Source organism: Lepidochelys kempii, chromosome 6, assembly GCF_965140265.1.
Source record: "Lepidochelys kempii isolate rLepKem1 chromosome 6, rLepKem1.hap2, whole genome shotgun sequence".
Taxonomy (NCBI): Eukaryota; Metazoa; Chordata; order Testudines; family Cheloniidae; genus Lepidochelys; species Lepidochelys kempii.
This window is the reverse complement of record NC_133261.1, coordinates 60,019,959-60,034,015: the sequence shown is the minus strand read 5'-3', so window position 1 is coordinate 60,034,015 and position 14,057 is coordinate 60,019,959. Positions and strand designations below refer to the sequence as shown.

Genomic DNA, 14,057 nt, shown 5'->3' with positions numbered 1-14,057 from the left:
GCAGTGGGAGCCGCCCCTCCTTCCATCCCAGCCCCTTCCAGGTACCTGTCCATGGAGAGCTGGGCCACCAGGGTGACATCAGCAGGGTCAGGTGAGGCCAGGACCTCATACTGCAGGAAGAACAGGTGGATGCGGTGCAGCATAAGGTGCTGCCGGCGGAAATCATAGCAGGGGTCATCCTCATTGAGGTCCTCCAGGGCTTGCTGCAGCTAGAACATAAGAATGAAGTGGGGCAGAAGCCAGACTCGTGCTAGAAAACACCCAAGGGCAGGGGTGAGGTAGGAGCAGGCAGGTGCTGCAGCTGGAACACATGGGATGCTTTCACCTAGACTGGACAGAGCCCTCACAGAGTCCCAGGAGATGGCATGGATGGAATGTCCCATTCCCACGTTAAGGACAGGTGAGGATCAGGGGTGGGGCTAGCCACCAGCAAGGGCTCACTTGGTTTCTGGGTGGGCTGGGCAGGCTGGCACAACCAAAGAGCTCCCTGCGCAGCAGGTTCCCATCGTACTCTAGGAAGGTCAGGTAGAGGTTCCGGAAGAACTCCACATGCTTGTTCTTCACCCGCAGCTTCTTGGGCGAGTTCCAGTGGATTACCTGAAAAAGATGGGCTGGAGCATCAGGGACACAGTATTCCCCCACCCCTTAGGCTCTACCACCACCCATCCACGAGGCCTGGGGTGCAAGCTGCACCACAGGACGCCACACCCCATCCTCCAGGCCAGGAGGGTTCAGTGCCTGCAGCTGTGGAGATGTGAGGCTCCTGGGCCCAGTGCAGCTCCTCCTGGGAATGTGGGGGAAAGGCCCCAGCCAGGGGCCGGGAGACCCACCTTAAGATCAGAGACCTCTGAGTAACACTGCTCTGAGAGGGTATGGTCAGACAGCTGCACGTTCCAGAAGCAGGGGAGCTTGTACACCAGCACTGGGCTCTGCTTAATCACTGCATTAAAGATGTCCTGGAAGAGAATCACCGGTGAGCACATGGAGAACTGGACACCTCTGGAGGACACCCCCCACCCCCAAGAGTTGGAGGGGAAACCCTGAGGGGACAAGAGAGGTCAGACTAGGGATCTCTGTATCATCCATATCATACAACCACTCTACAGTCTACAGGTGGGCACGGTAACCAGACCCTGCTCAGGAGGTGTCCAGGACTGAAATGCAAGGAATGCTACAGATCAGGACCAAGACTGAGCTGATGGAGTGGAAGGTTACAGATCTCAAGCATGGGTCCCAGGGTACCCACTCACAGCCAGCGTTGTCTGTAGTGTTAGCAGCATCCCATGGCCCCAGCATTTACTCCCCCACCTGCAGCTTCCTACATCTATAGTTTACCCAAGAGTAGGAACCAGGGTCAAAGAAGAGCCTGCAGGCTGGGGCTCAGCTTGGCTCCATACCTGATCTGCCAGCGAGGTGGACAGCATGCTCATGAGCTCCTGCTCCGCCATCAGCCGCCACATCTGCTCCCAGCCAATCCGGCGCAGGCGCTCCAGCACCAGCAGGATCACCCCTGGGAAGCGAGGAAAGAGAGGTCATAGGTGTCCCCACATCACACAGGTACCAGCCAGCCCAGCACTGTGTTTGATGCAGTCGATCCAGCCTTATGCCACCCCTGAGCTCAGCTCCAGCCAGTCCCTTCTGGAGCATACTAGGTCAATGGTCTGGGATGCCATCCCCATAGCAAGTTCTCTAACAGCAAGGCCCTTTGCTGGGTGTCCCAGCCAGGGACTGGATTCTAGGCTTGCTGGCTAGCCTGGACATGGCATCCCTGTGTCCCACACCCCTCTCAACAACAGGGTCTACTGCTGGAGGAGGCCTGGGAACTCACCTCTGATAGGATTCCCAGAGTACAGGGAGTGTGGGGGGGCTCAGCCCACAAGCTTTCTGATTGGCCTGGGCAGCTCTGTCACTCACACTCACTAAAGGAAGGGCCTAGGGGAGCAGTTACCTCTGGGGGGTGCCACTGAGTGACCCTAAGAAACCACCCTTGGGGAAGCAGCAGAGTGCAGTACCTCACCGGCAGCCAAGGAGCAAGGCTGGCGCATGTGGCTCTAGTTCAGACTCGAGAGACACATTGAGTGAGTTTAGAGGGTCTCAGTGCAGCTCCCTGGGACCACTTATTCCTATTATAAAATCAAAGAGTGTAAGAGAGCCTCTGCGCTGGAACAGCAGGAAATGGTGGCCAGTCACGACTGAGAGGCACAGGCAGAGCCACTGGGGAGACCTGCCATCAGCCTCTTGTGGCCAAGGCCACGCACAGTTCAATTCCCAGTGGATTTGCTGGCAGGGCCTGAGCTGGCAGTTTGCTCCCCAAGTCACAGAGAACAGCAGCAGCTTTTCTCTGGGACAGGATGGGAGTCACAGCAACAGCTCCTCACTACCAGCAACATTAACAGGAATGAGCAGAAGGAGGCGCTTCCTCATCCCAGCCCTGTCCCCCCAGACATTCTGGCGGCCTTGCCCTGCACCAACCTCACCACTGACAGAGACAGGATAAACCCCTGCCCAACAGGAGCTGACCTGTGCATGCTCTGGGCTCACCTGTGTTGAAGCCACGTCCAAGCGCTGGCCATGGCTTGTGGTTCTTCCAGAGGTTTCCGAGGTACCAGTCACTTTGGTTCTCCACCAGCCCAATCACCTGCTTGTCTGGAAAGTGAGACAGATCCACCTCACCAGAGAAGTATGTGCCCACCACAAATTCATGCCCCCTCCTCCCCCGCCGCCCACAAGTGGCTGATAAGGACAAACAGGGAGAGCCAAGCAGAACAGACTCCTAAACTCCACCCAGTGCCAAGGGGTCGCAGGTTTTCAGAGGAGCCAGGGCAGTGGGCCTGGCTTCTCTCCCAGAGGTACAGCTACTCAACTGGTCCCAAGGCTCCTCCTCTCCACAACTCCCCCTCACCGGAGAACTTCCCGAAGACAGCCCACAGCTCAGCGATGTCGGTGGCAAAGGTGATGTCTGTGTCCAGGACAATGACCTTGGAGAGGTTGGAGGGCAGCGCCTTAGTGAGCGTTAGCTTCATCAGCCCATAAATCCCAGAGTAATGCTTGTTGGGAATCCACGACACCTCTGCCTGCAACAGGGAGGGAAGAAGCCCTCAGGGCCAGGATATAGCCATTCTCGAATCTCCCCGGGGCTAGACACACAGCACCCAGTCTGTACCACAAATCCAACACTTCACCCGGAAACAGAGGTGTAAAATGGCATGGCTCTTCCCCAAATCCAACCCCCACTGCCCCAGAGGCTAACGAAGCAGCACAACTGTGCTACAGAGCTTCAAAGCCCTCAAGGGGCTAATGAGGAGGCATGAGGTGAGTCCTAGCAAGGCAAGGAGATTGCATTCCACGTGTGGGTGGGAGGCACACTCCCTGGATCTCAGGGGATAGAACATAGGGGGATTTTACTGATGCATTGTACAATATTCCAGCTGTTCAGGCCTCCGCACAGGGCCTGTTCCACAGATTACATCCACTATGGCAGCTGCCACCAGGGGGTGCACAGATTCCAAGCTTAGTGCTAAAGTATTTTCCATTTGAAGTGTTTAAGGAACACGGGAATCAGAGACTTCCAGGGATCTTGTCCTCACCCCTACCCACTCACTCAATGTCTCCACAGGCAGCAAAGATGGAAAAGGCCCAGGAGAGCAGCCAGTCACTCTCCCAGGGCCCACAAAGGACTGAGCCCTACAGCCCATTCTCCAGTCTGTTCCAGTTAGTGATCAACATCTGAGCAATGGGCTCCTCCCCCCAGCGACTGTCTCCATCCTGAGACTCAGCCAAGATTCCTTCTGCCCCGCCCCACACTGCACCCTATGTATCAGCCTGAAAAATCTCCCCCTCCCCGACTTGGGGTTTACACATCCAGATATCCCCAGCCACCACATTCTCCCTCCCCTCCTTACAGTCACTAGCCAAGTTGGACGGATGCCATTCTTTAATGGCTCCCCACAACCCCGTTCATTCTTGTTGCCCTTCCCTGTACTCCCTCCAGTCTGTGTGTCTGCTCTGGGCCCCTCAGGACGAATGTCACCTGCTGAGTGTCTCCTCCCTGCTCCACGAGGAGAGAACCCAGGGACTGAGGTACCCAGAGCCTTACAAAGAGGAGCTATCCCCTCCTGGCTTTGGGACACAAGCCCTCGAGTACACAGCCCCCAGATACAGTGGCCTTTGTGGAGCTCTGTCCCATCACAGCCCCACTCTCCCCAGGCTCTCCCAGCCCCTCTCATCAAGGATCGGGGTTTCCCCTGATGTATTAGCAGTGTTTCCAGAGGCTGAGTCTCACTTGACTCCTACCCATGTGCCTGTTCTCTTTTGGGCCCTTTGGGATATTTCTCTGTGCTGTCCACAGTTCCTCCCTGTTCCCCATCATCTGGGCATGACTTGTACAGCTGCTCTCAGATTTTGTGACCAGACTGAACTCTGATGCCTAGGCTTCCCACTGCCCTATAGCATGCCCCGCTGCTTCTGTGGATGGTTTTGACTCTGGCTGTTTCATATCCAAGCCAATGAGTCCCATCTTGCTTTGGAGGGGCCCTCTCTAGGTGAGAGTGCATGGCCCAGTTACACCTGGCTCTCTGAGGAGGCTACCAACCAGGGGACCAGTTAGTGTCACCTGGGCTAGTGGTTGTGTCATTTTGACATGCGCTTGCTAGGAATGGGTCTGAGCCTCGCCAGCTCCTTCATACTGGAGCCACCTGGGAACTCGCAGAAGGGAGCAGGTTTCAACTACTTCAGACCAGAGCCAAAGTGGAGGAGAAAGGCCCCTTCACAACTCCCACGCCAACCAAGTGCCCCCTTATCAGTCAAACGGTAACAGACACCAGGAGGAGAGCAGATGAGAGAGGGGCCAGCAGCAAGAGAGTTAATAGTCTGGCAAACTCTCCTCACCACCATCCCTGCCTCCCTGAGTGGCTGATCACTTCACTGGAATACCGAGACTGGAAAGAGAAGCCGAGAAAGTGGGGGGAAGAGGGACAGTGAGGGGAGAAGGGGATCTGGGGCTCCTGCCTTCAAATCGTCTGCGTTGTAGAAGCTAACGTAGACGGAGGGCACTATCCAGGACTGGAAGAGAGTCTGCAGGATCTGTTGAGCCACCGAGTCCGTGATGAGGTGGAAATGGAGAGGGTTCTTCCTGCCAGGAGGAAACAAGCAGCTGTCAGAGATCCTTCCTGAGCCACTGAGCCCAGGACAGCTTCCTCCACCACCAAAGCGGGTGGCATCTGGGAGAAGCTGCCCCATCCTGAGCCAGGGTCCACCTGGGACAGATCCATCCACACCCCCCAGCAGATGACAGGTGGGACCCAGAGAGCCTTCACCACTCCGCACCTCACTCAGTCCCTACCCAGACAGCACAGCACCTTCACATGGGACCCTCAAACACTGGTCACAGTAACACAGGATCCTGGGAGTTGTGACTGGTTAAGAGGGACAGGAAGAGGGACAGGTTAAGTTCTCCACCACCACCACAGCCTGGGCTTCCCAGTTGCGCACCTCCCCTTCCCACACTGCCCTATGACTGGGGAGCCAAGCTGCAGGAGTGTTTCATATCTGATCCCCATTTTACCTGAATCCCCAAAGCACATGGGTCTGAAATGGAGATGGAAGCCCACCAGCCCCTGAAGACAGGGTAAGTGCTGTGTAAGAACCTCTATAAATTAGCATAGCATAGCAGAGGCTCCCCCCACACTGTTGTCTGGGTTACCTGTGGAAGAGGATGGATTTCACCAGGGTGACCACGTCTCGACTCGCATTGTGACCAGCACACACAATCGCTACGTGCAGGAGCTGCCCAGAAACAGAAGGCACCATCAGCCCTGCCCAAAGCAGCACCCCTGGGGCAAGGGTTGTCCAGCATGCAGCAGCCTCTGGGTCAGTAACACTTCGTAGTATCATTCCCCACCCCAAGATCTTGGCACTGATTAGAGTCCTCTCCTCCCAAGGCAGATGGCGATAGCTGCTGCATAACGTTCTGGTCAGGCAGTTCTCCTACCTGCCCATCTCACCTCACACAGCATATCTCATACAGAAACAGTCTCAGCAACCCAGCCCCCTAGGGACACAGGTCAGGGTCATTACCCACAGGTGATAGGTGGGTAAACTGAGGCAGAGAGCGAGGAAGGACTTGCCCCAGATCACAGAACAGGTCAGTGGCAGAGCTGGGAAGAGAACCCAGGAGTCCTGGTGCTGCCTCCCTACCTGTATGCTCACACACTTTGAGGCACTGAGGAGGGGCACTAACATCTCCCAGTGGGACGCAAGAAGGGGTCATTCTTTTGGCTGTCAGCATCACCCTCTTAACTGCAAATAAAATGCCCACGTATTTGAGGCATGAACAAAGCAGACAGCAAGGGGGAGGCCCTGGCATGGCCAGTGCAATCAGGCAGCTATACAGCGGCGGTTGAACCTAGGGACTCGCTGCTAGGCCATGGAGACCCTCAGCACCCGGTGTCATTGGCCATATGTGCAGGCCCCTCAGGGTGCCTGCCCTCCCCAAGGACAGCGCCATGAAGCCAGCTACAGTCGCTCACCTCACACTTCTGCACCATCTGCTGCTTGGGACAGCCTGTGCGGTTGCTCCTGTCATCTCCTGGGGCATCCCCATCCTCAAAGGAGGCTGCCCACTGCTGGCTGCCATCACTCCCCTCCACAGCCCCAGCTTGCGCCCGAGACTGGCTGAGCTGCAGGCGCAGTTGCAGGTTTTCCTCTTCCACCTTGCGCACCTGAGATGCCAAGGCCTCTCGCTCCAGGTCCTGGTCCCCAAGGCAAGGAGACAATAGGAGGGAACGGCCATCTGTGGAGAGAGAGCCCCCCAAATCACTGTGATTTCACACCCCGGGACATGGTAGGAGTCACGGGTGGGACAGCACCCCATGCAGTGCCCCCTGACCATGGAAAGGGGGAGGGAGAAGAGATAACAGTTGGCCATGCATGGGGAGAGAGCACCCCAAAGTCACAGTGAGTGTAGGGCATGGGGAGGGAGGGGGATAACATGGGAGTGGCACTGGTGGCTGGGGACAGCCATTTGTGAAGAAAGAATGCCCCAAATCCCCACAGAGGCATGTGCATAGCTGCCTTCCTCTAGGCTCCAGACACCTATCTCCCACCTAAGCCCCTTACTATTCACAAACCAGGCACTGGGCCACCTGCATCACATGCACAGCCCAATCCAGTGGAGGTTCAGAGGCTGCCTAACTCCAATCAACAGCTTGCGTGGGGTGGACAATATTCTGATGTGCATCTCCCTCAATCTCTGCTATTGAAGTTATTCCACTTCAATTAAACATTAATTGGGCCAGAGAGAGTGAGAATCACTTTATATCTCACTGGTTAGAGCATTCAGCCGAGAAGTGGCAGATCCCTGTCCAAATCCCTTCTCCTCTTCAGGCAGAGCGGGGTTTTGAACCAGGGGTCTCCCACATTCCAGATGAGCACCCAACCAGGTTATGAGGGAGCGCCTCCACCGCTCCCTCCCCCTTGCTGTTTTAAGTGGAATTAGGTAGCCTCTGAGCAGGCCTATCGGATCCGGCCCCACACACCAGTGAGGCACAGGAGCACCTATCTTCCCCCGGTTTGGATCGCTAGCTGAGATAGGACCTCCCCACAGCCCACAGAGATAAGTGCCTGGGCTGGGAGGTTGGAGCTTAGTGCACCTCTCTCATCAGCATCTCCCACTGATTAGCTGAGGTGGCTCCCAGCCTAGCAATACTGGCTTTTGTGGATCCCATTGCGAGGCACCCAGCTCTCCCCAGTCCTTGCATAGGGAGCCTAGGCGCCTAGCCCAAGCTTTGTAGATCACAGTGTTGTTCCTGTGATTTTCTACAAATCTAGAAGTTAAGCACCTGTGATGCTCAGCCTTGCAACCTTTTTGGATCCCAGCCCCTATGTCCATCTCTAAGCCCCTCTCCTAGCTACATCTCCACCCATAATGCTTTATATACAGTAATGTACTTGTCCACAAGCCCCCCCAGAGACAAGGCAGGGGCGTCACCCCATGTTACAGCAGATGAGGAAATTGAGGCAGAGGGACTGGGCCCACGAGTTAGTGGCAGAACCAGAAGAAGCCAAGAGCCCTGGCTGGCAGCTGTCTGCTGTCGCTCATTCCCCTGTCCTGGGCAGTACCTCAACCCAGAGCCAGGCCACACTCACATTCTGAACTGCCCACAAAGACACAGAGCCACGAGAGAAGGATCACCAGTGTTACAGTGGCGAGCAGCAGCTTCAGCTTTCCACGCCAGGAGCGCAGCATGGTGGGCAGGCAGGGCGAGGGCTGGAAGCAGTGAGGATCACGTGGGCAGGTTCAGCCTAGCTGGCCCCAGCATCCTAGAGCCTGCAATGGAGGAGAAGCACATGGAAGTGACAGAGCCAAGGCACAAGCCTGCAGGGCTCTGCCCAACTCAGTCCAACCTCTGAGCACAGAGGATGGCACTAGCTCAGAGTCTCTGGGTGAAGCAGTTGTGTAACCACGATGGCAGCTCAGCTCCAGCAAAGCTCTCCCAGGCATGCTGAGAGGGCACCCTTCGCCCCACTCAGGGATTACTGTGAAGCTGACTTGGGGAGTCTGGAGACGCTGCCTCCTGTACCCACTCATGAAGGCTCCAGCATTGCTGGCTTTACCCCTTGTTACTGTTCAGTGCAGCACCCTGCCTGGTCCCGGATTATTATTAGACTGTGGCTGTCACTGCAGGAGCTGAGTGAGTACCAATTACTAAGCAGAAACCCAAAGATGCTACCCCAAAGCTGTCAACAATCTGACCTAGCTAAGGAGAAGCCAGCCTGCAGACCACATCCAGCTCCAGCTCCCAGCACCCCATGAATGCACCTCAACAAATTTTCAACCTCTTGGCGCCCAAGCAGTTCATCAGGATCGTCAGCCCCATGGCACACAGTGTGGAAGGCACTCACCCAGGCACAGGCAGTGAGTTGCTGGCCAAGTTGAGATCTGACTCCTGACCCGGTGCCCTCTTCTAATCACTAGGCTATGCTCCCTCCTCTTCCTCAGGCTGCTCAGCACTCTGATGGCAGTTCAAAGCAGAGGACCCTTCCCTGGAAATACTCTGCCACATGCTCCCACGAGTTTGACCTGGGGGCCCCCAGCTAGGATGAACCGCTCCTACAGGGCACAGGGAGAGGGATCTCAGACCCCCAGGCCAACTTAGAGATTGACAGGTAACATTCCACAGCTTGAAATCCCTCCAGACACAGAATGGCCCAGTGTCCATGCTGTGCTGGAGAGGCCTCCAGGGACCCTCCAGGAAACAAGGGGGAGCCCCTGAAACTCTGGAGAGAAGCTGTCAGTGGACACGTGTAGAGCAGGCTGGTCCCAACACCTGGCATCAGAATTCCAGGGACCCAAGCTGAGAGTCTGCCAGGGAAGAGGGGGTGCACTGCCTTACAGAACCCCACTCCGGTGGGCACCTGGAATGCCACAAATTGGGCTACTACATGGGGACACCAGTGAGAATCCACTCACCCTAACAACCTTGCAAAGCCAGTAAGGAGGTGGCCTGAGAAAGGTGTGCAGGGAGAGGTGGGATGATGTCTTACACCCCTTGTGTCACTCTTCTTGGCCACAGCTGTCACTGGAAAGTGGCTAGATCTGACCAGAGAGAAACTGCCTCCCAGCTTTGCAGTCACACAGACTGGTCCCTACAGAAAGCGGTAAAGCAATGCCCTACTGCTGGGGCACTTCCAGCAACTGCACCTCAGTAGGCAGCACAGAGACCTAAACCTGTGGCTCCCACAGGATCCCAGGCCCAAGGCTTGGCCTCCAGCCAGCTGTTGAGCACAAGATGGTGTTCAGTAAGTTGCTCTCATAGAGCTCTGAGCCACTGCCAGGTCACCTGATGTTTAATTAAACCTGCCCTTGAGTTAAAGAACAAATTTCCCCTCCCCCACTCCGTCTGGAGGGGCCAGAACTGTTCCCGAGATACCGGACTCAAGGACAAAGCACCCGAGGCCACACTGCCCTGGGATCCTTACCCAAGCAGAGAGAAGCAAAACTCAGCACTCTGGCTCCCTTCCCAACCTCCTCCATCCAGCTGACCTGCTCCTGAGGAACAAAACCATGACAATCCCTGCGTTGGCTCCCAGCTGGCCACATAGGGACTGGACTCACAGCCAGACGCCTCCCTCCTCCCCTTGCTGGCTGTGGATGATTACCTGCTCTAACAAAGTTTGGCATTATGCGGAGTAAAGATCGTGACTGCTTGACTGGGAGTCACAGGCCAAGTGCTCCTACCTTAAAGGGACAAGCAGCCCCTTTACGTTCCTGAGCCAGAGAAGGCTTGTCCAAGCCCAGGGAGCTGTGTTCCACAGGCCCAAGCAGTGGATCCAGCTTCAGTTCCCTGAGTGTCCTGTCCCCAGGGCTAGAAATCCTGTGGGGAGCAGCCTGTTCAGCCCTTGTGGGGAAGAGAGCAGAGCCCTTGACAGCTCACTGCACCACCCAGACAGCTTCTCACTGCGCTGCCATGTTCCAAAGGGAGCCCCTGGCCTCGTGCACAGAGAAACTCAGGGCTGCACTGTGGGGAGAGGAGGTACGTGATGCAGAGAAATGTTCCCTGGGGACTAGAGTGAAATGAATTGCGGGAGGGGGGCATCACATTCATCACATCAACCCTCTGCAGAGGTGACCACAGCACACTTTAACCCCCAGCGTCTTCCCCCTGGTCAGTGAGCTGCATTTACCTTAGTGCCTGTGCCAGGGCAGAGGCACAGATAAACAGGCGCTCGCTAGGTCAAAATGCGACGGTGACCCACCTTACAACAGCTTTAAGCCAGGGGGAAACCAGAAGTTTGGGGAAAGCTCCACCCACTTGAGAGAGCAAAATGGGGCACCACGCTCAGTATACTGTGCAAATCACAATACATCTGGCCCATCCCTTTTTCAGTGCTTTGCTCAACAGTGGAACAGCTGACAATGGTGAGTTAAATGGTCATTGTTGGGTTTCAGAGTTAACAGCCCCTTGAGTTCACGCCTCTCAGAGCTATTGTTTCGGGCTGTCTGAAGTCTTAAGCAAATGTCATGGCATCAGTTACACTCAAGTCATGTTTTTAATGTTACCTTTGCAACTGGAAGTGCTACAGACAGTTGCTGCACGCCAGCCCTGCCCAAGCCCTCAGGGGAGTCATAGTTAGAAATAAAAGATTGGCCATGTATTGCATCAAACTACCCTGCCTCCCCAGTAGCACTGGCATCACTACAGAGGTATTACTCAAGAAGCAAATCAGTCATGAGAAACATAGGAATGAGAGAGTTAGTCAAGAGAAGAAAAAAAAAATGGAGAAAAGCCAAGAGACATCCCCACTTCAGGAGAGAGGGCTGACACATTAAAAGGAGCCAAACAATGAAAATTCAGCTGCTAGCAGGGAGACCATAAAAGAGGGAATTTCCTCCCCCCAACACACACTCCCCGCCTCCACCAGTGATCTTCTGGCAGCACATGCCCCCCTCCCCCTCCTGCCTCTGACCCATGACTGGCAGGTATTAGAAGGAGGCAGAGATTCTCATGTGACTCTCCCACCTCTCCCCCCCCTTTTAGCTCCCGACTGTTAGCTCAGCTAATCTCCAAGCCTTGCTGCCTCCAATGATGCATGCTTCATTCTTCAGACTTGTGGGACAGTTACCTACTAGATGGGGCCTCTGCTTAGGCTCAAGGGCCACAGGTCAAACGTCATGACAAACACCACAGCTACCTGTGGCTGGTTCCTCTTCTTCCCCTCATTTCCCTGCTTGATCCCTAGAGCACTGAAACATCAACGCTCATTACTCCTCCCAACATTTTCCCTACAGAACACCAGGGACCAAGTTCTCCTCTGCCTTGCACTTTGTGTGGTCATTGACACCTGTGCGATGGCTGCCTCAGATCCCAGCCTCCTCCAGCATAAAAGCTTCCAGCTCTGGACACTCCCCAGAGAGGCATGGAGCTGCTGCTGAGGATGCTCCTCTCATCCAAGAAGAGGAAAGGAGAGCAGCAAAGAGACAGTTGTTCACTCCATGAAGGAGAACAGGTTCAGCCCCCCAGTTCCTCACAGCACCAAGGGGCAGAGACCTTTTGCTTTTAGAATAGACATTTCAATTCCAGAGCAAAGATGAAATATGCAAGAAAGGCTCAGATCCCACAGGCCTGGCAAGCCCCCCCGCCATACTCCCCTCCGGGTCCTGCCCACACAAGCCCAAGCTGACCCCCCACCCCCAATTAGGGTGGCCCAACCAGACCCTCTCACAGGCCCAGCCCACTTTTCATCTCTGTCTTTGCTGGCAAATAACTGAGAACTGATCCCTGCCCTCTCTACACAACATCTGGAGACCATTCAAACAATAGCCTCCCTCCTGCCAGTCGACTAAATGGGCCTGGATTGGGAACTTCCTTCCTATTCAAAGACCCAAGCCTATTGATGTGCAGATGCTTCATGAAGTGAGCTGTAGCTCACGAAAGCTCATGCTAAAATAAATTGGTTAGTCTCTAAGGTGCCACAAGTACTCCTTTTCTTTTTGCGAATACAGACTAACACGGCTGTTACTCTGAAACCTGTCAGATGAGCCTTTAGTTCCTGTGGGGCAGGGAGCAGGGGGCTGTTTTCCTTCCTTCCACTGGACAGTGATGGGCACCCAGCGACACAGCCCAAACAATTAAACCCAACGGATAGCAGGTGATGCAGGAAAGGCCTTCAGCCTTCACACTGAGGTCGCCCATTCCTCCAGGCATTGGGGAGGCAATCACATATCCACTAGGCACAAGCACATGCAATGAGGAGCTTTCCACAGAACCACTTGGAGCACAGTGACTTGGCTGCAGCAAGTCTGCCTCAAGGGTAGCCAACATCTTGGTGGCTTCTCCAGCCAATTCCCAGCCAATGGGAGCTGCAGGAAGCAGCAGCCAGCATGTCCCTGCGGCCTGTGCTGCTTCCTGCAGCTCCCATTGGATTGCAACGGCAAACTGCAACCAGCCTGTGGACGGTCAATGTAAATACTGTCTTGCGTCCCGCCAGCGGATTACCCTGACAGGCCGTGTGCAGCCTGCAGGCTGTCCACCACTGCTCTAGGTTCTCCTCCAAGGACATCAGACTCTGCCTTGCCAACGACTGTGCAAGAAGCCCAAGGGCTGAATCTATAGGGCATATAATAGAGCAGATTGCAGATGTCCTCATGTGTAGCCCACAGAGACTAGGCTCCCCAGAGTGCCCTGCAGCCAACCACTCAGAGCAAGAGGGTGCATCGCATGCTCAGACCTGTAGTTTCTAGGAGGCTGCACCCTCAGAACACAGAGGGGGACACCAGCTGCACTGCAGATCTTTGAGGGCCTCGTCTGGCCTTATTGTGTCTTTTGCTCTCTACGTAACACAATATGAAGGAACTACTCAGGCACAATAGAGATCGAATAACCATATTCTGTGGTGTATTAACAGGAGTGTCACCATGTAACACACAGGAGGTAACTGTCCTGCTCTACTTGGTGCTGGTGAGGCCGCAGCTGGAGTGCTGTGTCCAGCTCTGGGTGCCACATTTTTCCTGTGGACAAATCAGAGGCAGCCCATTGTAGAACAACAAAAATGATGAAAAGTTTAGAAAACCTGACTATGAGGAAAGGTTAAATAAAGTGGGTATGTGGGGGAGGTGAAACTGATAGTCTTCAAATATGTTAAGAAGTGTTGCTAAGAGAGATGAAGTAAATTGTTCCTCATGTCCACTGAGGGTAGGGCAAGAAGTAACGGGCTTAATCTGCAGCAAGAGAAATTTAGCTTAGATAATTAGGGGGGAAATTTAACCATGGGATAGCTAAGGTCTGGACTAGACTTCTAAGGGAGGTTGTGGAATCCTCATCATTGGAAGTTTTTAAGAACAGGTTGGACAAACACTGGTCAGGGATAGTCTATATCTATTTGGCAGGGGGCTGGACTAGAATCACTAGATGACCTCTTGAGCTCCATTCCAGCCCTACATTCCTAGGATTCTGTGTTTACACACACACACACACACACACACATATCCAAGGATGTGAAACACAGGAGACAGTGAGGACCACTAGAGGGCTCACAAACTATTTAAAGATATACAACCT

The 14,057-nt window shown here is 54.7% G+C and overlaps 1 protein-coding gene across 27 annotated transcripts in view; it reads right to left on the bottom strand.

The window, feature by feature from the left end:
* LARGE2 (LARGE xylosyl- and glucuronyltransferase 2) overlaps positions 1–14,057 on the bottom strand; it is a 118,524-nt gene that overhangs the window by 79,644 nt on the left and 24,823 nt on the right. For 23 of the 27 annotated variants that reach the window (XR_012159406.1, XR_012159407.1, XR_012159408.1 and 20 more), the window contains 10 exons: positions 8,146–8,326; positions 6,528–6,790; positions 5,702–5,784; positions 5,008–5,131; positions 2,903–3,074; positions 2,542–2,646; positions 1,398–1,510; positions 831–956; positions 442–597; positions 46–209 (listed from right to left, as the gene is read on the bottom strand). Coding sequence is in view for 24 of the 27 variants with exons in the window: in XM_073348121.1 (XP_073204222.1) it covers positions 46–209; positions 442–597; positions 831–956; positions 1,398–1,510; positions 2,542–2,646; positions 2,903–3,074; positions 5,008–5,131; positions 5,702–5,784; positions 6,528–6,790; positions 8,146–8,245 (1,406 nt within the window). In the remaining 3 variants the exon portion in view is untranslated. Of the gene's footprint in view, positions 1–45; positions 210–441; positions 598–830; positions 957–1,397; positions 1,511–2,541; positions 2,647–2,902; positions 3,075–5,007; positions 5,132–5,701; positions 5,785–6,195; positions 6,298–6,527; positions 6,791–8,145; positions 8,327–9,978; positions 10,091–10,237; positions 10,385–14,057 lie in introns of those variants that run through there. The other 4 variants (XM_073348116.1, XM_073348117.1, XM_073348119.1 and 1 more) reach the window with 4 other exon arrangements.